Source organism: Magnolia sinica, chromosome 6 (assembly GCF_029962835.1).
Source record: "Magnolia sinica isolate HGM2019 chromosome 6, MsV1, whole genome shotgun sequence".
Classification (NCBI taxonomy): domain Eukaryota; kingdom Viridiplantae; phylum Streptophyta; class Magnoliopsida; order Magnoliales; family Magnoliaceae; genus Magnolia; species Magnolia sinica.
In genome coordinates this window covers 28753749-28781662 of record NC_080578.1, presented here as the reverse complement: position 1 = coordinate 28781662, position 27914 = coordinate 28753749, and the positions used below count along the sequence as shown (strand labels likewise).

Sequence of the window (27914 nt, the reverse complement as noted above, 5' to 3'; positions counted from 1 at the left end):
CTTTAAACTAGATTTAATTGCAAATTCCATAATTTCGTTTTATTGGCTTGGTTCTTTATCTATCATTTGCCAATGACTGACAAAAGGCGGGAGAACCATATATGCCCCCAAGTTTGTTGTTTTGTGTCTTGTATATCTTGTGTGCAAGAACTAAGGGGGAGCAAGAACAAATGGGGAGCATGATCAAATCTAGAGTAGATTTATTTAAAATAACCATTTACTGAGTTGATTATAATAACTTAGGGTTAGTTAGTTTGTTTTATCACATAATTGACAAAGGGGGAGACTGAAAGTATCCTAGTTTATCAAATTATGTGAATGTTGAGTTTATCCTTAAAAGAGTTCCAAGACGAAGATTTTAAGAAGATGATCTCAACAAGAGAGAAGATTGAGTGCTCCAAACAGGTAATGAAGCCTCACTTCCCTAAACTAAACCCAAAGGTATATGACCCCTATCCAAATTATAACTTACCTCAATTCATTTTGAAAACATCTTTTGTAAGTTTAAATAAGAAAGACACTTAGAATGTTAGAGGAGTGAAAAATGCATTATATTAATAAAGTCGATTATATCGACTTACAATCGAAAGGCATCTACAGTATTATTGAAGATGGTTCCATAGCATCTATAAATAGTCTCATTCTGTCCAGCAACCATATGAACCATCTGCTGGAGATTTTGATAAATATCGATAATATTGAAATTTAAACTTCAATAGATATCGAACCCTCCTAGATAATATCGACTCAGGTCACTCCCTCTATACAGAAAACATTCTAAAAGTGTTCATCAATAACATCGAGTGACCTTTAATTATATTGAGAGTAAGTTCTTGATAATATTGAGGCTTACTTGATGACATCGAGTAATTGGAACATTTTGTCCTATGTTGTGTGCTTGTGTAGGACGTGTAGCCTTACATAGGTTATGCCTTGTCTAGGCTTGGGTTGCTTTGTGTAGACTCCCAGTGTTATGTCCTTACGTAGGACATGTCGCCTTATGCAAGCATCTAGGAACCTTGTGTAGGTGTCCTAGTTTAACCTCGTATAAGTTGTGAAGGTTAATGGTCAACCTGATTTAAAACCATTGGATAGTGAAATCTGGTACACTCTAGGAGAGAGTGCATCCACCAGGAGTGAAGTAGGCAAATATTCGAACCACTATACATGATTGTGTTTGGGATTTCTTTGAGTACATTTATCTAGTTATGCTTATGTTTAGCATATGTTCACGATGATGCATGATTTATTTAATATATAAGTGTTGATAGAAGTCACATCCCAAGCACAATATACACTATCCATATAGGCTTTCCTTCAATATATAAATATTGCATAAGCCTATGTGAATTAGACCCTCTATTGGCTCAGAAACCATAGAGTTACTTTGCCTTAATTTCTTTGCTTTAAAAGTTAGGCATAGTTTGTTATTAATAGATAACAAGTTTTTGAAAAGTCTTATTCACCCCCTTCTAGGACATTTAGTCATACTTCATACTTTCGTACTAGCGGTTATAGTACAATTTCAAAAGTGACTCCTATTGTGGGGAGGATGCTAGAAAGTTGAGATGATTAGGGCACTCAGCGATGATACTTGTATAGTTTAAGCAGCTCCTCTTTCAATACATTAGGCAAGAAGGTCTTACAAAGCCCTGAGATTTTGGGCCACATCAACCATGGATGCAGTGGTTGTTGTATTACTAGTCATGAGCTCAGGTGATCCGGGGTGTGCCTTTTAGGCGCAATGGTTTCTACTTTTTGGTTTGTCGTGACATCTCTAGATTGAGTAAGTATGGGGTGAGCGGAAGCCTTAAATCATTGCAAGCCAAAGATCGATGCTCATCTTTTTATTTTTCATTTTTTTATGTAAAGTATGAATGCAAATGTTTATATGTAGAATATCCCCTAAGATTGGATTACCATACTCTTTCGAGTCGGATCTCAGCTAGTGCGAGCTAGCAAATCCCTAGTGGAGTCATCATTTGTGAACGCTGGAAATCAGCGCCCATGCTAATTTATATTTATTCTATGTGATGTGCAGGCTGATTTAGATTGATGATGTAGTAGACTTTGAGTCGCCACTAGCCAATTAACTCAAAATCCCACAATCGGCTAGAACTAGCAAAATATGTAAAAGCTAGAGAATCCGGAGACTCCCTTGCTTTAAATTAACTCCTGATCTGCGACATGGGATTCTGAGTAAGGGACCTCAGTTACAAAGAGGGAAGGTGTTAGGCACCCCCTCTGCCCGTACAGGTGTATGGTCTCTACTTTGTGTGGTAGACTGATCTTATGAGATAAAATGATAAGATATGAAGTACTAAAATGAGACTAGGCAGACTGAGATTTTTGATATGGCAAGGTCAGGAATTCCAGCAAGCCACAGTTCATGTCTAGAGAATGTCTATAGGAGAAAGGAGGTTAAGAGTAGATGTGATGATTCTAAAATGTTATGTAAGAGGACTAAGCTACCATAAGTTTCTGATGTGATAGGATCCGGAGTTCGGACAAGTCACAGAGCATACGTTCAATGGTAACCTATAAAACTAGGGGGGTTGAGAAGGGAAGTAATGATGTGATTGATAAAATATAAATGCTAGTGATGATTACATGATCTTTGGCTTGTACTTGGAATGACTTGGATGTTTGGGTGCACCATGGTTGGGGATGATTGACTCAAGTAGGACTGTAAAGCTAAGAGATGGTTAGAGGAGGCTGAAGGGGGCTAAAAAGATGAGATCTTGAGAACTCAAGCACTCCCTCTCTCTCTCTCTCTCTCTCTCTCTCTCTCTGTGTGTCTCTCTCTCACACACACACACTCTCCTTCTCCTGGTGAGGGCTTACTTAGCAGTTAGTTGGTATGAAATAAGGAGAAGTGGGGGGTATTTATAGCCTTTCGGGATGGTCTTTAGGTAATTCTAAGGACTTTGAGAGATAAATGATTATGTGGCAACTTAGATTGGTGGAGGGAAGGGGGATGCCACATGACACTTCCTTATAGGTTTAAGTGGCTTGGTAAAATGGTAAATAGGAGGAATTCTAAGGTCAAATAGATCAATATATTTGACTTTTGAGGGGAGCAATAACTACAGCTCGGTGGGCACATTTTTTGAGAGGCGGAGATAATCGGATTACCACTGTCGAATGTACTTGTTCAAAATTCAGTCGGGCGTTTGCTTTCGTGGTTTAGCCGATGGGCTTATTTAGGCCCGGAGAGTGGCTTAGGGCCCTTCTTTGGAGATTTGGCTTGAGGATGGCTTAAATATGGCTTGACTTTGGGTGATGGGTTTGGTATGGCTCGGCTTGGGTAATGGCTCGAGTTCAGCTACGATTTAGGATAATGGCTCGAGTTCGGCTAGGGTTTGGGTTAGGCTTAGAAATGGCTAAGGTTTTAAGTAGGGTTCACGGTTTAGATTTAGTTCCTAAGGATCGTCCATGCTTTATCAAGTTTCTAGCCTGGGTGGGGTGTCTATAGGTTTTAATGTGGGTTTTTACAGTTGTTCGGATTAGTAAGTCCATCCATCTCTTCTAATATTACTTTTACAGTGGATTATTTGTCACTTTATGCTATTATTTTTTTCTTGTGAGGGTTTTTCCACATAAAATTCGTGTGTTCTCTGTGTTTTGGTTTACGTTTAATTTCCTCTTGTTTGATTGGATTTGGGTTTGCTTCTGCGTAACCCCCAACATGTAATATCACTACCAGAAAAATGGGCAAAGGCTACAGATTTAATCTGTAGCCATAAACCTATGGCTATAGATTAAATCCGTAGCATGACCATCGTCGTAGGTGCCGAGCCAATAGGTCTAAAACCTATGGCTACGGATTTAATCCGTTGCCATAGCTTAAAATAGCTACGGATATAATCCGTAGCAAATATTTCTGTAGCCAAAGGCACTTACAGCTACGGATATTATTGGTAGCTAAAAGTAGTGTTGAATCTATAGCAATATGCCGAATTTTATAATAGCTATGGTTGTCAAATTAACAACTACAATTAATATCCGTAGTTATGACCTACATTTAAAAAAATATAATCATTCATTCATTCAATTACCACCTGCATAATCACTCATTCATTCATTCAATTACCACCTGCATAATCATTCATTCATTCAATTACAATCATTCATTCATTCAGTTACAATCACATGATCTCATTTGATGGATCTAAGTCAAAAGATCCTGAAAAAGGAAATGCAAGATTCTAGTGTTGGGGATACCTATGATGCTGCCAATGCTACTACTATCCAACAAAATCACATGGTCTCATTCGATGGATCTGAGTCGAAAGATCCCGCAGTAATCAATCAGTTTCTAGAGCTGGAAGATCTTTCAGTGGAAGATGAAGCTTCATGTACTAATGGTGAAGAGTTACAAGATCATTCAGCAATGGTGAACCAAGAACCATTATCTAGACTCATATGAGCTGCCTCAGATTGAAGCAAGGCAAGAGAAACACTTTCATTTTAGTTGCAGATGACTTCCATGGCCAGCTGGTAAGCAGTCTTGTTCTGCAGCTTTGCAAGTTCATCCATGGCTTCATATGTGTCTTTGTCAGCAAAAAGCTTTAGATTAAATCGTGCTGGTGCCTTTGCTGTGCCCTCCCACTTCTCAACTGTCTCTTTCAGTTTGTCAAAACCCTGCATAGGACAGGAAGAAACTTAATGTATGCTTACTTTGCCAGTATAGAACCGTTCAGATTTTTTATTAGTTGCCCCAGGAATGATATGTAGATGAAAATGGGGCAAAACCAAGCATTGAGACACTACTGATATAGAAATTTTCTGTGGTAGTGTTCTTTTAAAAATGATCAGACATTCGTTAAATTTCATATCCCAAAACCCATGAAATAATTCAAGTTGCAAGTATGGTTGGAAGTAATTCAGATGTTGTAAATAACATGACCCAAATACAAACTTGGGTACTCACCAGGCGGGTTGTGAAATCGTTGAAAGATTCTCCATGTTGGCATTTGCACCTCCAGTTGTTGAACAATGGCTCCAAAACCTTTTCTAGATCATGAATCTTCAGCTTATTCATGAAACATTTTGCTAGTGAGGTTTGGTTAGGCGTTCCCTCGAGCCAGACCTATTTGAAACATGTAAAAGTACCCCATCATTCATCCTTCTAAAATAAGTCCTATTTTAAAGATTTGTAAGAGACATCCTGTAATGGATCTTTAGAAGGACATTTCAGTGTTCCTGCTTGTTTGGGATTTTTTCCCCATTTTGGGGGGCGGACAGGACATGTCGTGCTTAAATCACCATTTTGGCAACTACATGGTACCTATCCTTGTAAAAGAATATAACTCATCTATGATACATTTATTTCTAGGGTTTCGACAAAATCAGCATGTGAAATACCTAGTACGTGTTGGGTCCATCGCTAACCAGTCCAAGCTCAGCCATATAAGGTCCGGCACAACCATTAGGGCATCCAGTTACCCTTATTACCATTGACTTATTGTACTTGAGGCCAACCTGTAACAACAAAACACCATTTTCAAGTGTCTCGGTGACCCCATGGAAAAATAGGTTTGATGCAAATTTTCTATTCAATTTTGAATTACACAAAAAAAAAAAAAAAAACATGAATGAGTATATAGCTTTATGGCTTGCCTTATCAAATACAGCTCGAACCCACTTGAGAATGTCAGGAATTCCACGCTCTGCTTCTGCTATTGCCAGAGGGCATAACGATAGTGTGGGACATGTCATTGCAGTTATATTGAGTGGATCCACATACCTAGGATTCTGTTTGCATAAAAGCTAGTCAGAATCTGCTATGAATAAAAGACATTTGCAACAAGTAAACAAGTAACAGGAGCAGCAAACTCTCAAATTCTCACTCAAACTTGTAAATTTTTCATCAGAAATTCTGAAAGGAATCAATTTACAAAATCTTCATCTATCCATCCTCTATTCATTATCCTGATTAGTTTCATTCTCTTCATTTTGTTTAATTTTAGCCCTAGCATTAGATACTTGAATCTTTTCTGAAGTTGACAATTCAGTTTTAAGCAAAGTTGGACCTCATGCAGCCAACTTGAGTTGAAGAATTTGCGAGTGTTGCCCACTGCAGACAAGAATGCCCATTAAATGTAATCTATGAAAAACTAGATACAATAGCCAGCAAGTTCAAACTAGAAAAAGCCTACCATGATAGTAACCCAGTTGTCCTTCAGCTAATGACAACCACATTAGCTTTAGCTACCCAGATACAAATTATGGGTAGGTAGAAACCCAGTTATCCTTTAGCTAATGACAACCAACCTGAATTCACACGTTCACTACAAGGCCCACCTAATGGACAGGACCTATATTTGAAACAAGCATAAATCAACTACACAGCACGAGAAGACTTATTTCTGCAAGCACAGGGTATTTTCCTGCTATTATGGTAAGCCTAAAACAAGTGGAGAAATTTTCAAAAGCAAATAACAAAACCAACATTTCATAAGAAGGATTTATAAAACAACATTCCTTCCTAAAAAGAATAAATCCCATAAAAAGTTTGTTCAAAACAAAACAGAATTACAAATTTAAAAATAAAAAAAAATAAAAAAAAAGTTAGGTAAAACAAAGTATATATCCTCATCCCCTTAGAACATGTAGACAGACAAAACTCTGGATCAAAAACAACCACTTAGCCAACAGAGACTGGCAACATCTGAACCAAACAAGAACATATATCATGTACCTCATCATCATCACCACCTTGGAATTCTCCTGTTGTTGTTCTTTGGGGGTTAGTAGTGAAGAGTCATCATCATCATCACAACCACCACCTTGTCCTAGTAATTTTTATTGGCTTTAGGAGTCCTGTTTCACCAATCATTCCTATCTAAGGCCCAGATCAGAAACAGGAACTCTCATGATTGCTTTTTGAAAGTTTGAAATAGTAGAGGACGATATGAATTGGATAAAGTCTTCAAAAACTAGCTGTTCAGACCATATGGAGATGAATACCTGTAAACTGCTTGTACCGCAACCTTCAACTGTGACGGTGCCACCAGTGACTGCTGCACCTGCTAGGAAATAACTCACACTCGACACATCACCTTCAACATATGCATTTCCAGGGGACCTGTTTGAACATGCCATTATTTGTGAGTATGTTTGTCAATGGTTAACTTTCATGGTCCATCACCAGACTTGCAAGACTGTCTGAAGTTTGAGATCAAACTTACTTGTACTTTTGACTACCCTTGACCAAGAATCAGTCCCAGCTACCACTGTGCTCCGCAATGACACCAAAGCATTCCATCAATTTCAGTGTCATCTCAACATAAGGAACAGAAATTAATTTATCTACTATCTCAATTTCCACATCTCCCAGAGCTAAAGGAGCGGCCATGAACAATGCAGTCAGGTACTGGCTATTGATGGATCCAGAAAGCTTCACCTGCAAATGGGAGGAGTGTAGGATATTGCATCAAGAATCATCAACTGCTTCATGAAACTTGGATTCCAGTCCAAGGAGGGAATCTAGGAAAGATGTTCCATATGTATCAGTGGGAAAGCTTCAATTGACACAAATGACAACAAATTCCCAACTTTCTAATGGAGAAATACAGTAAGGAAATCCAATCAAGTCTTTAGGACTTATTTTGGATTGTATTCCTCAGTAGTCAGCAAAGAACATATAAAAAGCATGCCTATGCATCATTAATGGCTTCCATGATGCTCAGAATGGCTAAAGCACTGAGCATTTAACATAACAGAAATCAAATAGCATGGGTTCATATCCCACTCTTAACAGAAGAAATGAATGGGGCATAATGGTTTGCTTCAGACAAATTCACCAATTTCGAACTAGACTTTCATGTGCTTTCTGAAGGTGACATGATAAGATCGAGCATGAACCATGTATGAATAAGCTATGCCATCTCTAATCTTAATAGTCAGAATGAGCAATAAAGCATGTATGTTGCGATCAACAAATGCATCAGATTTTACTGGTTATCATATCTAATATTAATAATCAGTATGAGCAACAAACTAAAGCAAATAGCACCCTGCCAAATTAAATGCTTCTTGGAAGTTGAAGTTATTAGAGATCCATATACTTTAAAGGTATTAATAGATAACACCAAATCTGGCCACTGTTGACATTTTTAGAAGAATTATAAGAAGGGAAGTACAGGCTCCACCAATGAGGTCAACCAATCACAGTGTGAAGAGCATCGCATATCAGTGTCTTATGAATATCTTTTGCACTCTTGAGTTCCAAAAGGATGTTAATAGATGTTTTCCGCAGCTAAGATTTTCTTGATGTAAACAAGTGTAAGTAGATCCATCAGAAAGAAATCCCAGATGAATAACCATATCTGGTTGTATCAGTACCGGAAGATTAACCAGCAACTGCCAGATAAGTCCTAGAATATAGAAGACATGCATAAAATCAACAAAAAGTTATGAAGAGACTTAGATCTAGGTTGCTCCCTACAGTTCCAAGTTCTAATCGCATGCAGCACCAGCGACACCTTGGAAGAAGAGTTCATCTACTAAAATTTCATATACTTGTTAAAATAGCTCCACCAATAGAAAAGGGCTTACTCAATTACCACGAGTTGATTGGACTAAATTTAGGAGCAACTTGGAAAAGGTTAACAAGATTCTCAATGCAAGATTCATTGTAAAGTTAACATTATAACGTTGAAAGATACACAGGCATACAAATTTAATTTATAAAGCAGTAAAAAAAAAAGAAAAAAAAAAAGAAAGAAAGAAAAAAAGAAGAAGAAGAAGAAGAAGAAGAAGAAGAAAAGAGGACCCAGCATGTTATATGAGGCAAATTGTTAGGCAGTTAGAAAGCAGCATGAGCAGAGATTTGGGTGTTGTAGAGATGAGAACGTGGAGATGAAAGTGTGTGAAGACAACGATAAGTTTAGAACCTGCAGTATGGCTTTTTTTCCTAATAAAAATGGCTCTATTGTTAGCTGGTACATAATCTAAGTCATATGTTATTTTAAGTCACCATTTGCTTCCCATGGGATTAAGCAATGCAAACAGTGAGCCATGTTAAAGGCTCTAGATGGGTAAGGGAGCTGTATGGTTCCAAGCACACTAATAACTGCAGGCACACCTCTTTCCAAAGCAAATTGCACTTGTGCCTCGTGTGAGTCCCTCAGTGCAAAGGACATTGCCAATACATTTCTTTTCAACAAGTAAGCACCCCAGCTTGCAACCTGTGCACAGTTTCCAAGTCAGTTGATAAACTACAACTAATGCAGTATCCTGAAAATTGTCATGTACTAAAAACTGACCCAGTCAGATTGACTCCATCCAACTTGGCTGACTTTAATCAGTAACTTGGTTAAAAATTAACCAGAATTGTTGGAGTACATTCCATCCAAGATGGCCCATCAGATCAACAAGCTGGATCACTGGACCATGCCCACACTTGTAAATAGGGATAATTGATTTCTTCTACATGACCATTTAAGGCTATTGACATTGACAGCCATTAAAGTATTCCATGAACTTTTTTTAAAGTAGTACAAGAACATAGATATGAACTTTAAAAGCTGGTAGCAGTAAGTGATGAATGAAAAGGAATGAGCTTTCAAATCCAGTACACAAAGAATTGAGATACCATACCTTGAAGTAGCAGGCATGAGAAGGCATTGGCAGCGTTGAGGGACATGTGGGATGAGGGCTTTTAAGGCATCTTCATAGCCATATGACAAAAGGAGATCTACCTAGAATCAAATATATCAAGTATTATTCTTACAAAAGAAACCACACACACACAAAAAAAAAACCCACATTCCATAGTTGAATAAGAGAGGAGACAAGTAGGTAAAACTTAACATCAATAAAACCATGATACCATCCAATACAATCTAAAATGCATTCAGATGAAAAAGATAAATATGGAGAAGCTTTTCAAAATTAACAAGATTTAAAAATTAAAACAATTCGAGCTTCGACTAATATGAAGCATGTGCAAGTGTCAAGTTTCTAAACCAAAAACCAAACAACAAGCTAAGCACCATAAAAATCTCTTGGCCGAATTCAACCTGACACTAAAGTTTGGAGATGCTAAGCACAAAGTTATATCATGCTAAAAACAAGAATAAGAGTGATTTTCTCAGACAGTGGGTGGTAAGTGTGTGAAATGGAATGAACTGAAAAGGCATTTAGAAGAATTCAGCATACCCCAAAACCAGTGTCCAGTGCAGTCCTGACAGTCCTGTTGGTAATTGGGATCATAGAAGTAAGTTGTTTGATGAGCCTCAGCAATGACTAGTGTTTACTTACCTGGAATGGACCAGACTGTCGGATTGGTTGGGATCAGAACTCATCACTGAAACAGGACGGGTTTTGGCTGGGACTGAAACTCCTCAGTGAAATGGGTCAGTTCACCAAAAACACAAGAATACCATTTTATTTAGAACATGAAAGTTCACCAGTCAAAGCTCGAACACAACATGCATTCACAAGAGTCAATACAAGTCAGGCAACTAGATCAAAATCGAATTGAACTTGAACTCAATGATGTTCTATAAGGAAATAATCAATACTCATCATGCATTTGACTTAACACAACACAACATAGATCGATACCAGAGGGAAAAATATGCAACAAGACCATGAAAAAGAATAACAAGGAATCCACTAATCTAAATCACAGAAGCCCCATACCTGCTAGTAGCTTACCTCCAACAAAAGAGGGCATATTTTGACATGAATGGGCAATGTGGACACAGAAGGAAAACATAACCATGAGACTTCATCACTCCATGAAGTTAAACATCTGTTAGATGTCTTTCTCCACAATATATACACGAAATAAGGACCAAGTGAATAGCCAGGCAACATGTGAACAACAGATTGATGTTTAACACCAGCATCAGTTATAACTTGCAAATGCGTTAGGTATATAAAAAGTACGTAATGCAGACCTAAAAAATTTGATGTGCTAAACATTCTTTAAGGAATTTAATCAAACATATGATGTGCAGGTGTAAGATGTATGTGGATGGAGGAGATACATTGATTTTAATTTTATTTTTTCAATTTAAATTATTTCAAAACTTTGATCTTTGATACTTTTTCTTTTACTTATTGCATATAAGGCTAGCACCAATACCAAAGGAATTTTAGTTCCATTACGGACAAGCCCATGGTTTAGGGAACCACGGCCAAGGTAGGACCAATCACAGTTCATTGCCGCCCAGCCAAGTGGGCACAATAGTTACAATGTTAAGATATTAGACTAAAAAGGATTGGCTTCTACAAACCACCTAAACTCGATTGGGTCAGGTTGGGCACCTTGGATAGATATCTATGTCTAGTAACTTTTTTGTCAAGCTAGAACAGGACCTTCATTAACCCCAAATGCCAAGCTTTTTGGTGTTCTTGCCTGAAATGGAGATGCAGTACAAAAATAAATTGTAAAATTTGTATAAAATGATATTCAAATATTTAATTATAATATACGAAATAAATCTCTGGTTGTAATGAAAGTAGAAAGATACCTAGGATGGATGTTCAATGTAACGTTCTCCATGAAAATCTCACTTGATGCTCGTCTTTAAGCTCATATTTAAAAGCCTTGGAAAAAAAATGAAAGAAGAATGCTTACAAGGAGATTCAAATGCATGAAGAGCTTGATGGGAGTGTCTTCTTCACCTGCAAATCTTATAAGATGAGATACAGAAAATATGAACATCCACAGACAACCATATACTAATAACACAACATAAAGATCATACATTTATCGAAGATCTGTCCATTATCACCCACATTGACATATCACAGTTCAATGTAATCATCATCATTAAATTAGGATGTTTCCAACTGAATCAGAACAAAGTGGAAATGTGTCTCTGGAGTGATGGGTCATCACTATATGCCACTGAAACTTAGGGCCTATTTGGATTTGTTGAAATATAATTAAGGACTTCATTTGTTTTTGTAAATTTCCTGGAAATGTGGTTTCCATTTCACCAAATGCCCCACATGTGTAAAATTCTAAAATCCTTAATTTATAAAATCAAAAAAACAACAATTCGGGGTCCACATTCAAATCTGTAAGCCCTAGAATCCCCAAATCCCTAAATGATGGTCCACATAGAATCAGGAATCCACAAATTACTAAATCCCCAAATCCCTTAATCGGCATTGAGATTGAGAGTGATTGAGAGAGAGAGAGAGAGAAATACCTCAAGGTCGTGAATGAGCTACCCTTCAACTGAGCTTCAAAGAGAGAGAGAGAGAGAGGCCATGCATGAGTAGGGCGTTCGGCAACAATAGATCGTGGTTGGAGAGAGAGGACAAGGGAAAGGGAGAGGCTGAGTGCAAGAGAGAGAGAGAGGGGGTGAGGGAGCCTGGGAGATGGAGAGAGGGAAATGGAAATGGGGTTTTGGAAGGTCTGCGCGTGGGAGAAAAGGGCTGACGGAATTGGATTTCATTTTGGGCGAGGGGCGCGTGATGGACGGCCTTTAAGCCGTGGGTTTTACAACCTTGGGGCCCACCATGATGTATGTTATTTATCCACTCCGTCCATTAATTTTAAAATATTATTTTAAGGGTTAATGCAAAAAATGAGTTAGATCGAAGCTGTAAGAAGACCACACAACATATTAACAATAGAAATTTAATTTTTATGATTTCTTATTGTGTGGTCCACTTAGACCTTTAATCTACATAATTTTTGGCCTAATCCACTGAAATTTTATATAAGAATTTATAGATGGCTTAGATCAAACACAAATATTTCAATGGGCCCCATGGAGCCACTTTAGCACCATCAATATCTAATACAACTATGATGAGGAGGTAGGCTATAGGTACGAATCAATTAGGTTTTAGGCACGGATTAGATCTGTAGCATAATTGCTACGGATTAAATCTGTAGCCAAAAACTTTCAAAGTCCGTAGCCGTTGCTCGATTTTTTGGTAGTGTATGAAACATGTTAATGAAAGGATCTAACGTGAAGTATGAAATGGAGAAGTTCACAGGTAAAAATAATTTTAAACTATGAAAGGTGAAGATAAGAGGCCTTTTAGTTCAACAAGGATTACAACATGCTCTCCTTGGCAAGGTGAAGCGTTCGGCATCTATGAATGATGAAGAGTGAGATGAATTGATGAGAGGACTACAACCTCAATCCAATTGTGCTTAGCGGATAGTGTTCTCTATAATGTCCTGGATCAAAAGACCGTTGTAAGGGTGTGGATGAAACTTGACAGTTTGTACGTGAAAAAATCCCTAGGCATTCATTTGTATCTTAAGAAACAATTCTACAATCTTAAGATAACAGAGGGTTCATATATAAATAAACACATTAGTACTTTCAATGAATTGCTCTACAAACTGACGAATCTCGAGGTTAAGATCGAAGAGGAAGATCAAGCCTTGATTATCTTGAATTCACTTCCACCATCTTTCAAGAATCCGGTAGACACGTTGATCCCTGGTAGGGATGTCATTGATGTTGCAACTGTCATCTCATCTCTTCATGAGAAGCAGTTGAAAAAGAAAGACAGTATCAAGGGTACCTGTAACATCCCGAAATTTCTGTGGCCCGAGTACATACTCATGATCGAGAATTTTGGGTGTTAATAATGTATAAATTGGATGCGTTAAAAATTACAACATAATTTTTTTTACATTTAGATCACATCCAACTACATTCATGAAGGTAACCCATTCACAAGAATAAAATCAACTGTATTTATTATTTTTATTATTTCATTAGAGTAGAAGAATTCAACAAGTTATTAAATGCCCTCTCAATGGGAGCTTATTACATTATCAAGTTTGTAGCAAAAATATAAAACTAAATCATAAAACTATCTTTTTATTCATTCAGTATAATCTTTCATACGGGAATGGTCCTCTAGGTCTTCAATCTGTACATCACATGCATCATTTGTACAGTTGGAGTGGGTCAATGCCCTACTCATAGTGATGGTTATCCTTTAAAATTATTATTAATTCAAATATTCATAAAAGTAATACAAGGGTTCAAATACGTCCCGTACTCCACAACTGCAAGGGGTATCAATATGCGCAAGCAACCTACATGAGATGCATGCCTAGCAAAGTATATGCGGTTCATCACACTTAGCGATCACCAAAATATGGAAAATGATTAAGAGTTATCCGACTCACCCCACGTCCCATTCTACATAGATTCGTTAGCGTGTCCCATGTTAACGTGGATTTACGCGGTTATCCAAGATGACAACAACACATGAATTGGATGAATTACGTAACACGATTTGTTCATGGAACGACTATTTGTGACATCCAATCCCAGAAGTGATGTAACACTCATTACGAATTACTTGCATCAATTTGTGCACCACTACCCAAAATTCATGAAATTACGTGTCGACCCAGGGGCCGTTACCCGAACCGCATTATGTCTACGATATTTACTTGATTGTTAGAAGTGAGATTACCACCATAATACTTGCACCAAAGAGGAAATCAATTAAATCATGGGAGCTTTGAAATTTCAAGACATATGCCCAAGCCATAAAAGTAGATAGCACAAGGCTAATGAAATAAGGAGGAGAGTAATAATGGCTAACTCAATAAAAAGGAGAGTGGCAATCGCCAACTCAACAAAGAGGAGAGTAGGAAAGGCTAACTCAACAAAATTGGTAAAGGCAAGGGCAAGGCTTATATCCATCACCCCACATAAAATAATGAAGATTACTCGTAATTAACATCATACCATAATTTTAAAGGGTAAATGATCATTGGTGGTAAATTAAATAATTACATGGAGAGAATCATAGTAACATGAGAGCACATAAAAAGAGGTAAGATCATATCAATTTAAATCAAAGTAAGCTTAAAGGAATCCATCTCTCACCTCTAATGTCGGATCGCTCTCAAGTGTTGTTATAGTTCTGTGTATACGCCATATGATTGAATTCTAACATTATTTTAAACAATTCAAGGGTTAGATCGCCACATCAGATGACTCTAATGGTTAAGATCAAAGGCTAGGATTTTGCTTAAGTTTTAAGTTTAGAGCTAGGATAAGAGTGGCAATGATTTTAGATATGAATCTAATATAGGATTATCAGTAGATGAGTAATTTTCCTTCATCAGCAATTAATCTCAGTCAGTAAAACTCATAATTCAGTAAATTCACTTGCCGAGACGACTCAGTTTGACTTAGCTAGAATCAAATCTACAAACATTACCTTGGAATTAAGATTTGAACGTAAATTATTTAAGGATCTCTCTAAAAAATTAATCTGGACGATCTTCTTACCTCTGAGACGTTGGATTTAACTTGAACATGATCCTGACTTCAGGTTTAGTGAGTCGTGGCTCAATCCACAACTCTCTCTCTCTCTCTCTCTCTCTCTCTCTCTCTCTCTCTCTCTCTCTCTCTCTCTCTCTCCCTCTATATGTGTGTGTTTTAAGTGTTGGACGATCACCAGATAGAGGGTTCTTTTATAAAGGTTTTGACTAAATCCTAACATGAGAAGGGAATCATGTTTATGTTGAAACAGCTACTTGCACTCAGCATTATTACGCACGCTAGTTGCTGGTAGTAGTTTGATTTGAACAGCGATCTCGATCAATAGCTCATCTCCTCTTAGTATCGTGAGGAGTGGAAAGCATTTTGGTGAGCCATCAGATGTGTGGATTTGATCCAGAATTGGAGCTAAAACAGCAAGCAATGGTCCCTATTTCATCGGAGAAGATGATTAAAGCTTTAATGGCGGATTTGCGTTCGTTGCATATTTATTTAAACCGACTTCAATGGACATCTTAGATTTATCATATAGATCTTGTGGACAACAAAAATCAAATGTCTAGCAAGCTTTAATCAGTGTTTTTTACAAAAGAAGCTTCCGCATACATAGCTCGTTTCTAAGAAGAATGGCAGAGATACCGTATTCATCTCTCTTCCCGACTCCTTTTCTTGTGAGAAATGATCAGAATCCCCTCTTTAATGGATTGAACGGCCCAGATCACTTAGAGGATCTTAAAAGGATTTGAAATGGGAAGATTACCATGCGAAACTCCTCTCGGGCTGTTACAACATGCGGAGTCTTCCGGTTCAGTTATATAAAACAGGTGGGGTCCATTATGATGGTCTTTGGGGAGATCTATTCCACTCATCTATTTAAGCAAGTCATGTTTGGCCACGGGGCTAATTAGGAAGTTGATCTGAGGCTTAGGTACCCTTATCTTGAAATTCCTCTTAGTGGATGTAAAACAGACTTGACCTTAAGTAACGGTCCATGTTCGATGATCGGGGCCCAATTTTGGAAGAAACGTGTATTCAAGATAAGTGAATAGTTGGACAAAATTTGGCAGTTGATCGATGGTGGGAAAGTCTAAATCTAAAATGTCACCTTTTACGTTAAAAAGAAGGAACTGGCTTCAGTGTTCAACAGTGTAGGATCATTAATTGGGGTCTAAATTTTGTATGATATCATAGTCATGTGAGGTTAAAGTGTGGTCCAAGTTTGAGTTGCGATGGATGGTAGGAAGTGGTTAAATCTGAAGATCTAGGTTTATACAGAGTTGATAAGCCCTAAAAGGATAACTTGGCGGCTAAGTAAAAGCCTACCAAAGTTGGGTCTTCATATTTTATACTTGGTCCATATAATGGCCAATCCAAGTCATTCATATGGAGAAAAATATCCTACTACAACTACCTATGAGCTTTCCTCACACGATGGACACCAAAGTCAACGATTAAGGGTTGATTTGTTAATTGGGTCACTTTTAAAATGATCTAAGAGCTGAAATTCGATGTGTACGGTTAATTTATAATAATTAGGCCTGGTATAAAATTTCACATGATACGGATCAGGAGAACCATGTGATTTGGAATTTAAGGGTATAGGTTAATGGCATTTTCGTAATCATTACTGATCTAAGAGTTTTATGAAATCTAATAGTTCTATATGGTTATATGCACGTTTCTAAACAATTCTTACAAAATAACTTATATCTAAATCATTACGGATAAAAAGGTATTTGCCAATTCATTTAAGGGAAGGTACATATGTCAAATCACATGGTGGATGGTCTTGTCTTAAAATTAACGGTCAGATGGCTTGATCTATGAATGGAGACTATTCCCAATTGTCAGATTCATGTTGGGGAATAGATATAAGGTTAGGTTAGCTAGATTGGTACCATACACATGTACATAATAGGTTAAATTATATAGTAACACTCGAGAACTTTCAATACTTGAGTATTGAAAGTTCGGGGTGTTACAGTACCTCTACAAGGAAAGTAATTCTGAACAGAAAAAGGGTAATTCTCGATTACGGTCCAAATTGAAATAGAATATTGAATTTGTGGAATAACAAGACATGTGAAAGAAGGATTGTTGGAATCCTAAGGCTTTGAAGGAAAAAAGAAGTTTGATGATGTGACAAAAGAGGCCAATACAGTGCAATCTAACAAGGAGGTGGATGGTGGTGATGTGTTAAATGCATCCAAATTTGGTTACCACAATAATGACTAAATTTTAAATTCGGAAGCCTCGTATCACATGACTTCTCACAGAGATTGGTTCACAACAAGAACGATAGCAGATAGCTTTTTATGGGCAATGACATTACTTGTAAAGTGATTGGTATTGGTTCAACGAATATCATGATGTTTAATGGGGTAGAGCGTATCCTAGATGTATGGAACATTCCTGACCTCAGGAAGAATCTTATCTCTCTTGGGGCGTTAGAGGCACTCAGGTGCAAGTTTACTAGTTTTAATTAGGTCCGTAAAGTTTCTAAATGGGCTCTCATAGTGATGAAAGTACAGCAGAACAGTAATCTTTACAACTTGATCGAGAATATCGTATTGGGTGCAGCTGCAACGTCTATGGCAGAGTCCACATCAGTACGTTTGTGGCATGCTCATTTGGGCCACATGAGCGAGCACGGTATGAAGGTACTTTCTGATCATAACTTAATTTCGATTTTTAAAAGCATTGATTTTCATATTTGTGAACATTGTATATATGGTAAACAATTTCGACTAACTTTTAAGAATGGAAAGTGTGTATGTAAATGAGTGCTTGAATATGTGCAGTCAGATGTATGGGGCCCGTCGCCTGTTGTTTCCATTGAAGAGTCATCATGTTTTGTCTCATGTATAGGTGATTACTTCAAGAAAGTGTGGGTTTATTTCCTGAAAAATAAATTCTATATATTCGCCACATTCAAGATGTGGAAGGCAATTGTTGAGAAGCAAATAAGGTGAACATTGGAGGTTTTAAGGATAGACAATGGAGGTGAATTCACTTCAAAAGAATTCAATTAGTTTTGTAAAGATAAGGGGATTATAAGGCACAATACAGTGAGGCATATACTTGAACAGAATGGTGTAGCAAAACGTATGAATCGGACTCTCTTTGAAAAGTCCCGAAGCATATTAAGTAATTATAGATTGGGCAAGGAGTTGTGGACTTAAGCCGTGAATACGACCCATTATCTGGTGAATAAGTCTTTGTCTAAGCCGATAGACTGTAAAATCTCCAAAGAAGTGGGGAGCGGCCATGATGTTGACTACTTGTATTTGGTTGTGACACTTACTCTCATGTACTGTCAGTTGAAAGAGATAAGCTAGACCAAAGAGCGAAGAAACTTACTTTGTGGGTTATGGGGATGGTGTGAAAGAGTACAGACAGTATGACTAGGTCACTTGAAAAATCACTTTGTAACGACCTTGGAATTTTTTGTGCTAATCTTTCCTTAAGTAGTTGTTTTGGGGTAATTAGCGCTTTACTCGATTTCTTGTGAAATCCGCATCAATCACTTTAAATTGTATCTGCATGGCTCTAAACGTGTAGATTAGTGAGCACTACGTTACTCTGAAACCTGGGATCCATCGCTAAATCCAGTTGTTCTGGGGAATTTTTGGAAGATTTAGATCGGACCTGGACCGCGCGTTGATCTTAGGCTGTTGCGGTCACCGAGTTGGGCTTGACCATCTCCTCGAAAATCAAGTCCATGTGATGTTCTGGGTCGATTTGCTTGTGTTCGGAGTGAAGAGTGTGAGAACGGTTGGAATTTATTTAGCTTTTATGAAATCTGAGTCGTGTCGCTTACGTGACGATTTTAAGCTATTTGACAGTTGGATTCTGACCCAATTTCACCCTCTGATCAGGATAGTTGGCCCAGGCATATCCTAGTGCTTGTGGACCTGATCGAGATTCCGTGACCGTTGAATTGAGTGTGGTCCGTCACGGCTGATCTGAAGAGCCGGTCGGTATGAAAACTCAGCCTGACCTAGATCCATGGTCAGTGAGCTTAAGTCCGACCTTTCGTGATTATAAGCCCACCAGAAGTGCTTCGTTGGATCGAGAAAGGCTTACTTTGGTTATAACCTAAGTATACCTTGTCCCTAGGGTTATTTTCATCAAGAATAGGCCTATTTATAGTCCTTAAACCCTAGTCCTCTTTTCCATACGATTTTCTCTAACCCTAGCTTGGAAAGAGAGTGGAAAAGAGAGAGAAAGTGAGAGAGATAAGTTGGTGAATCACCTTGGATTCCTCCTTGTTCTTCTTTATCTTTGAACCTTCACTTTGAATCGTTCTTCTGACGGTTCTGAGTTCTTTTGGGGTAAGTTAACCTAACCCTAACCTGTGTTAGAGCTTAGATTAGACTTGGTGTTGTTGTATCTCATTTCCATCTTTGTTCTAGGGTATTCTAACGCCGTTGACGAAGACAACTCGTCTAAATCAGTTCGGTGGTTCTTTCTTCGCTTAAGGTGAGGACTTTAAGTGTATAGGTTATGGTTTTCAAGGCTTTCAACACCAGTTAGTGATTTATTCTTGTTATGGATGAGATTTCACATGCCAAATGTTATGTTTACGTTGCTTTCCTGATATGCATGTGCTATATTGAGATTTGTGTATTCTATGTGTATTTATAAAGTACCGTATACGTATAAAATATGCACTTGTGTTTGTCATGATTATTTGTCGTGTATATATGCTAGATGCATGTATGACAACTCCTTAGTAAAAGGAATTACCTAAGTGCATGTATTTCAACATCCGTCATGTATGTTGTTCCATGTATGCTAAGTGTTTGTAGAAATGCATGAATGATCTAAGTGTAACTTATTACACTAATTGTGGGCATTGAGAAGTGATTCTCAATACTCCTATTGATGCGCATGATTTCCTTTATGCAGTTACATTCCAAGTTATTTAAATTCAAGCATTACCTATGCTTACATTTATGTTATGTTGATATTCTTCAGATGCGTATGTACCATGATTTGAGTTGTTGTTCCATTACTGTCTTACATTCCATATGAATATCTGTAGTAGTGTAAAGTGTTTGGGACTATGCATTAGTCTAGGAAATCGGTAATTGACCCTATATGCGTGGTTGAGATTGCTTTCGCCACGTAGGATGTATTAGACGAACCCGAGTCGTATTAAAGTTGTCGGCAGTGGTTTGGCCACGCGGAGTGTTTGCGCACTCTATGTCGCTCAACTCAACGTGCGCTCATGCTAGTCGAGTTCGTCAAATAACCCGATTGTCCGATGTATGTTAACCATGTATGGACGCTACTGCTTGAATCTAGGGTACCGAACTTACCAGTGACATCCTATTAACTATGGTACTTGATCTGCTTAGACTCATGAGCCGGACATGGTGGTATGGGACACCGTGGTCGAGCTGTCGGCCTACGCTCGGGTGACGAGCCTCCCCGTAGTGACCAATGAGCAATTAAACTCGTGAGCCGATTATGGTGGTATGGGACACTATATTCGTGCTGTCGGCCTACATTGATTGGTGACGAGCCCTTTGTAGTGACCTCGAGCATACCTGGATACCGCAAGGAGGTGACGAGCCAAATTGTGGTAGTAAAGGCATGAAAGGCGTGCATTGATTGGTGACGAGCCCTTTGCTACGACCTCAAATATATGATCGTATAAGATGTCTAGGATTGACGACCCTAGTATGGATCACTGTTTGGATGGTGATATGAGGAAGGTATCTTAGCTTCCCAATCCTGTTGTGTGAAACGGACTAATAACAACTTGGTAATCATATCCATGCACCGCATTTGCATGTGCTTTGTAGATGTGGCGCACTTTGAGGCGATGTCATGTGTAACGTAAGATGAAGACGCTGAGGGTGTACGCGTGAGGGCACGCATCATACCGCATTCATACTTGCATTAACAAGAGTACTTAGGATTTATTTAATTGTCCTGCTTTATCATTACTATTTGATTGAACTGATAACATGTTAACCAGTGCCTTATTGTTCCACTGAGTTGATCACTCACTCCCACGTTTCTGGGGCGGTGTTAAACACCCACCAGACTCTGTCTTAGGCCTTGATGTTGCAGATGTGGATGCGACATCTGAGGCAGAGCGGGAGCTGGATGACGACGAGGCTGCCTTCTCCTATATGGAGTTTTCAGATGGGTTCTAGCGAGCCTCGATCTGATGCGCGGGATCTTTGGGATTATTTTTGGGATATGAAATGATGTAACTTGATACTTATAATTTTGTTAAATAACACTTTCATTCGACCTGGCTTGTATATGTACTTCAGGGACTTACACTTGTACACATTTTACTATAAGTCTTCCGCTTGTTTTATTCACTTATCCCTGAATCATATTTGTGTTTTGGCTTAATCTATTCCATGTTTTATGCACTAATACAGTCAACATACATTCATCATTAAATATGTTGCATAAGTGATGTTTTGGAACTCGGGAGCTGAGTTGTGCTCGACCCCCGAATTTCAGGGCGTTACACACTTTAAGCCACAATGTCATATTCAATGAGGATTCCTTATTCTATAAGGATGAAGGCAAGATACCAAAAAAATTAACGGTTATCAACATTGAAATTGAAAAGGGTGAAACATAGTTTGAAGCTAAGCCGCAAACAGAGGTCAAGAAGAAAGTGGAGCAGCCACCTCTCAGAAGAAATCCGTTGAGAGATCGCATATTTTCAGTCAAATACAGGGATGACTCGAATGTTGCATTTGCCCTCATTGTGAATGACGTGGTCCATCTTTCTTCCAAGAAGCACTAAATGGTTCTGATGTTGAAAAGTAAATGGTGGTCATGCATGATGAGATGGACTCTCTGCATAAGAATGAGACATGAAAGCTGGTGGAGCTTCCAATGGAGCAAAATTTGATTGATTGCAAGTGGATCTTTAAGAAGAAGCAAGATAGATATAAAGTAAGATTGGTCGCAAAAGACTATGTGCAAAAGGAGGGTGTCAACTTTAATGAGATCTTTGCACCTGTGGTCAAGCAGGTGCCTATCAGATTTGTATTGTCGTCGATTTTCTAATAAAAATTAGAACAGATGGATGTGAAGACTTCTTTCCTACATGGGGAGTTAGAGAAGCAGATTTACATTAAGCAACTAGAAGGGTTCGAAGCAAATAGAGTTAAGAATAAAGTTTGCAGGGTGAGAAGGTCGTTATGTGGCCTTAAACATCGCCTAGGCAGTGGTACAGAAGATTTGATACTTTCATGATGATTCGGAGGTTTACTAGGAGTGAGTATGATCATTATGTCCATTTCAAGACATTAGATGATGGGCATTTTATTGTATTGGTACTGTATGCAGATGACATATTATCGCCAACCATAACATGTCTGAGATCGATACATTGAAGGCTCAGTTGTCAAGGATATTTAAAATGAAAGATCTAGGAGTTGCAAAGAAGATTAGCAGTATAGATATTCATATAAACAAACAAAAGAACACCCTACGATATATCACAAGTAGAATACCTTGAGAATTGATTAGTTAAGTGTGGTATGGACAAGGTGAAACTGGTTAGCACACCCTATGTTGCTCACCTTAAGCTTTCTTCTGAACAATGTCCTAATACAGATAAAAAAAAAAAATTCAAGTGATGTCACGTGTACCCTATTTAAGTGTCGTTGCCATTTGATATATGCAATGGTCTCTACAAGACCAGATATTTCACATGTAGTAGGTGTTATTAGTAGATACATGGTTAATCTCAGCAAGCAATAATAGGAGGCGGTGAAATGGCTACTTCAGTATATTTGAGGTATGATGGACTATATCTTAACGTTTGAGAAATAAGAGGGCAAGTTGATTGGCTATGTTGATTCGAACTATATAGGCAATGTAGATAATAGAATGTCAACTTTCAGTTACTCATTTATATTAACGAGTAGAGCGATTAGTTAGATATCAAAGCTTTAGTCTATAGTGGCACTTTCCACAACTGAAGCTGAGTATATGGAGGTAACAAAAACATTCAAAGAAGGTGTTTGGTTGAGTAGAATGATAAATCAGTTGGGACTTCAGTAAGAGGTTGTGTTAGTTAACTATGACAACAAAAGGGTGATTAATTTGGCAAATAACTATGTTTATCACTCATGTACTAAAAATATTGATGTTCTTCATTATTTTATCCGACAAGTGTTTGAGGAATGAGGTGTGACTCTAAAGAAGATGTGAATCCGGTTAACATGCTTACAAAGGTGGTTCCTACAGAGAAGTTCAAGTTCTGTGCAACATCTCTGGGCTTGGCAAAGGCTTAATTAAGATGAAGTGTGCACGATAAGCGAGGATGAAGCTATGATAGAAAGCGATTAGAGATAGTGGTAGTAAGGAGCAATGGAGTATAAGATTGAAGACATGGTGGAAATTATTGTTTAATGTCTTAAAATTGTTTGTCTGTTAATGTCATTGACAGACTACTCGATCCAATCACGTAGAAGTGAATGACGTCGATGCCATCAACAAATGCTCAATCCCATCGAAAAATTCCAAAAAAAAAAAATCAAAATTAGTTGTTGGATATTTTTAGAGGTTACTACTCGATGGCATCGAAAGATCTTTGATGTCATCAACTAGTCTTCAATGAGTGTCGATGTCATCAAAGGTCCCATTGAAGGTGCACGTAGTTCTCCGTAAGTGCACGATTTGTAATTGGGATTAGGGTATGATTAGGGTTCTTTAAGACATTACTAAGAGTTTAAGAGCATTGCTAAGGTTTGAAGGACAGTTTTTGGGATTGTTCGGATCGGTAATGTCACACCCTAAACTCAGAAACTGGGCTCACAAAATTCTCGATCGCAGCATCCAGTATCGACAGCCTCCGTAGCACCCTATTCTCACCTTCCAGCGCCCATACAGCAGATTCCAATCCTTGGATCCTACAAGGAGGATGTTTCAACGTACATTTATCTTGTAAGAAGCATAATCATAAGTTTACCCAAATCACAAAGGCAAAATCATCATCACATATCCACTAATATAAACAGTTGAATATAGTACTAAAAGGGAAATACATATATCAAAAATCAAAGCTCTAGAAGACAACTGCATGCTCCAAGCTCAACGCTGCTACAACCTAACGCCACCTACACGCATCTATCGTGCATAAGCTTATAAAAAGCTTAGAGGGTGGTGTAAGTGTATGCGCAAGATAAGTGTTAAATATGCAATCTCAGAGCAATGTGGAAACATGCTGGTAAGTCCATAAATACCATCAGCCTTATCCAGGCTATGCGATGTAAAAACATAATTAGCTAGTATCATATACTCAGGAAGCAATGTAGATCAGTTATGCAATGTGGAGACATAGTAAGCCAAATATCATATACTGAGATGCAATGCAATATGCAAATCCTGATGAGTCCACGAATACCGTCAGTCGTATCTAGGCCATATAAATGCAAAAACGTAGCAACCTATAATACCATATGTCACGGATGTAATGTAATATGCGGTGCGAATGAAAAGACCAAGCTGGAGTGTGAAGCCAGGATGATAGTACATAGTATCGCAGGCCATGGGGTCCATCACAAGGGACTTCTATCCAAACCAGTCTCATACCTAAATTTCGATAGACAGACTCAATGTGGTAAACTCCTGAACTCAGGTTGGGCACGTGCCCCAACTACAATCTTGGCCATTGCAAAGGTACACATAACAATTAGTTGCGCACCACCAGCCCAAGTGGATAGTGAATGAATGAATGAGTAAAAATGTTGAGTATGCAACTCCTACTCAATAAGTCCATATATCAGTATTGTACATCTCTGGGATCATCACTGGGGCCTAGTACACTCTACACGCAATCGCCGCCCAATGGAGGCATAACCATGCAAGTGGAAGAGACCTCACTATCCGCCTAGCCAGTAGTTAGGCAATATCTACCCCGCATGTCGATAGCAGACCCATTTAGGAGCTTGTCAAACTCAGCCTAGTTATGTCACCTACCCTCGGGCGGGTAAGACCACACCCCCTTCCAACCGACTACGACACAGTGGGAGACGTAGCTTACTAGTATTCGGCACTCAGGCGCTCATGTATGCACTCGGTCTAGACGTTGGAGCATCTCCTGGCCACAGAGGTTTAGGAATTTTCACCCATGGACATCTATAGCGCCCGTATGCTAAAACCAAACATTTTCAGTGTCCCATCTAGCCATCCACGATGTACCTGTGGAGGCCACAGCCCTGATGTCGCTAGGGCATACGGTGGTCATATCACAAAATATGAAATGCATGAGTCATACCATCCAGTCATGCATCAAACCTGCGTGTACCACGCGCTCATGTGGGGCAACTCCATCTATCAGAGAGTCCCATAACAACCCGCCCAATGGTATATGCAATGATCAACCACATCTCATGTCAAACATGCAGATTATGCATGTGGGCATGTATCATGATGTTATGCTATCACATACTCATAATCGGCATCAATAATCAGCCTAACGAGGCCTAAGGGAAGATCACAATGTGGACATTTAACCATCATTGCCCATTAATGTGGACATTCAACCAACATTGCTCCCAAGGAGTGGCCCTCATAGGGCTAAACATATAATGGGCCCATGGCCACACACAATGGCCTAACATATATCATAATGGGCCTCACTCAAGGGTCACATATATATCACATCGGGCCTCACCATATGGGCCTCATATACATTACATTAGGCCTGATATCTAGGCCTCAAATACATCATAATGGCCCGCATTACATGGGCCGCATCTCATGGGCTTAATACACATCCCAATGGGCCGCCCACATGAGCCTAATATACATCACAATGGGCCGCTCAGACGGGCCTAATATACATCACAATGGGACACTCACACGGGCTTCACATACAACATGTCGAGCCTCACTCATGGGTTCATATACAACACGTCGGGCCCACTCATGGGCCACATATACATCATAATGGGCCGAATCACATGGGCTACATATACATCATATCGGGCCTCATCAAATGAGCCATAAAACATCATATTGGGCCTCATCAATGGGCCATAAATACATTACATTAGGCCTTATCAATGGGCCATAAATACATCACATTGGGCATCATCAATGGGCCGCATCAATGGGCCGCACCAATGGACCTCATGTACATCAAGTGGGACACATCACATGGATCGCGCCATCTATACCATTCATTTATTTTAAGAAGTTATTATAAAGCATTACCCAAATGAATCATAACGGAAGATCATCTGGACCATACCACAAATAACAGTGGAGATAATGATTTTCACTGTTAAACAAATCACAGGGCCCACCATAAAGTTTATTCTCCAACCAATCTGATCATAAGGTCATAAAGACTTGGATTAAGAGGGAAAACAAATTCCATATTGATCCAGAACTTCTGTGACCCAAATGGGTTTCAATGATAGACGTTCAATCCTCCACTGTTTTTTGTAGTGTGGTCCACCAGATACATGGATCTGCCTCATTTTTAGTCTCAAGCCTTAAGACAAGCTCACCAATTGGATGGACAGTGTTGATAAATCACATATATCATGGTGGGGTCCATGTCAAATGATTGGATGGTATAGATGAAACACATACATCGTGTGGGACTGCGTGAGGTACTCTAGCCAGTCCGCACCCACCATCCATGGTTTGGACGACGTGGGTGCAACACATTATCACCAAGTGGGCGCCACACAGCACCGTCCAGATGGACGGTGCAGATATAAAATATGCACATCAAGGTGGTCCCACCAGATGAACGAACGGTGTGGATTTACCCACCTACAGCAGCTATATAGCTGGTGCGTAGTAGCCAGCCAATCTGCTCAACGCAGGTGGGTCACCACGTGGGGCCCACCATAACATATGGTATATATGCATATCATATATAATATATATTATTATATTATAATTTATATATATATATATAATACCTACTAGCGACAATACAGCAGCCAGCGTTGCTGGCCGTCCAGCAAATGGATGGCCCACATTCAAAATAGATACAAAGGTGGGTCCACACGTGTGGAGCCCACCAACCCTGGATAAAGCTGATACTTATTCTTTCCTCTTCATCCAGGTCTATTAGACGGTGCCAGCAGTGCTGGACCATCCAGCCACCTATTGGATGCCGACAAGGTGGGCCTAGTTGGACAGCAGTGTGGTCCACATGGTGGATGGCATGGATAAAAAAAATACATCATGGTAGGCCACAAGATGGAAAAGAGAGATAGAGAGAGAGAGAGACGTGTGAAGGGGAGGGACCTCGCCACTATGGGCCCTCCCTAAACTCAATACAATGCATACATCAAATGGTCCCACCACAAGTGGGCCTACAAATAAAAATCAACGGTGGAAATCCTAAGATCACCCACCTATATCACTCCTTCTTTAGCTCCTTGGACTCCTAAACTCCATGACTTTTCCTTTGATGGAAGTTGATGAGATTTGAAGGGTGAAGATGAGAGATCTTGGGGTAGGGAGTTAGCCACACTTAGCTCCTCTCATGAAAGGCTTGGATGTTTCCTCTCAATGAGAATTGCTTGAATGGAGTGAGAAAATGAGAGAGAGAGAGAGAGAGAGAGAGAGAGAGGAGTGGTGTGTATGACATGGGAGGCATGGGTCTCATTAACTTTTGGGATGAAATGGATGGGCTAAGCATGGGTTGCTTTG

General features: G+C 38.9%; 1 protein-coding gene, 2 long non-coding RNA genes and 1 pseudogene across 4 annotated transcripts; all 4 read right to left on the bottom strand.

Annotated features, from left to right (window-relative positions):
* Positions 1-4219: 4219 nt before the first annotated feature.
* Positions 4220-5505, bottom strand: LOC131249936 (sulfite reductase [ferredoxin], chloroplastic-like). Its single transcript, XM_058250665.1, has 3 exons — positions 5368-5505; positions 4934-5092; positions 4220-4644 (listed from the first exon to the last, which is right to left on the bottom strand). The coding sequence occupies exons 2-3, from the start codon at positions 5042-5044 to the stop codon at positions 4471-4473; spliced, it is 285 nt and encodes a 94-aa protein (XP_058106648.1). The 5' UTR covers positions 5045-5092; positions 5368-5505; the 3' UTR covers positions 4220-4470.
* Positions 5506-5557: 52 nt separating this feature from the next.
* Positions 5558-6457, bottom strand: LOC131249937 (uncharacterized). Its single transcript, XR_009172915.1, has 3 exons — positions 6162-6457; positions 6050-6079; positions 5558-5757 (listed from the first exon to the last, which is right to left on the bottom strand). It is a non-coding gene; the product is annotated as an uncharacterized LOC131249937 (long non-coding RNA).
* A 192-nt stretch (positions 6458-6649) lies between these two features.
* On the bottom strand, positions 6650-8195 carry LOC131249576 (3-phosphoshikimate 1-carboxyvinyltransferase 2-like; annotated as a pseudogene).
* Positions 8196-9001: 806 nt separating this feature from the next.
* LOC131249935 (uncharacterized) lies at positions 9002-11645 on the bottom strand. 2 transcript variants are annotated; one of them, XR_009172913.1, is made up of 4 exons: positions 11597-11645; positions 10654-11374; positions 9607-9707; positions 9002-9194 (listed from the first exon to the last, which is right to left on the bottom strand). It is a non-coding gene; the product is annotated as an uncharacterized LOC131249935 (long non-coding RNA). The 2 variants fall into 2 exon arrangements; XR_009172914.1 differs by lacking the exon at positions 11597-11645 and having other exon boundaries at positions 10654-11447.
* Positions 11646-27914: the final 16269 nt, after the last annotated feature.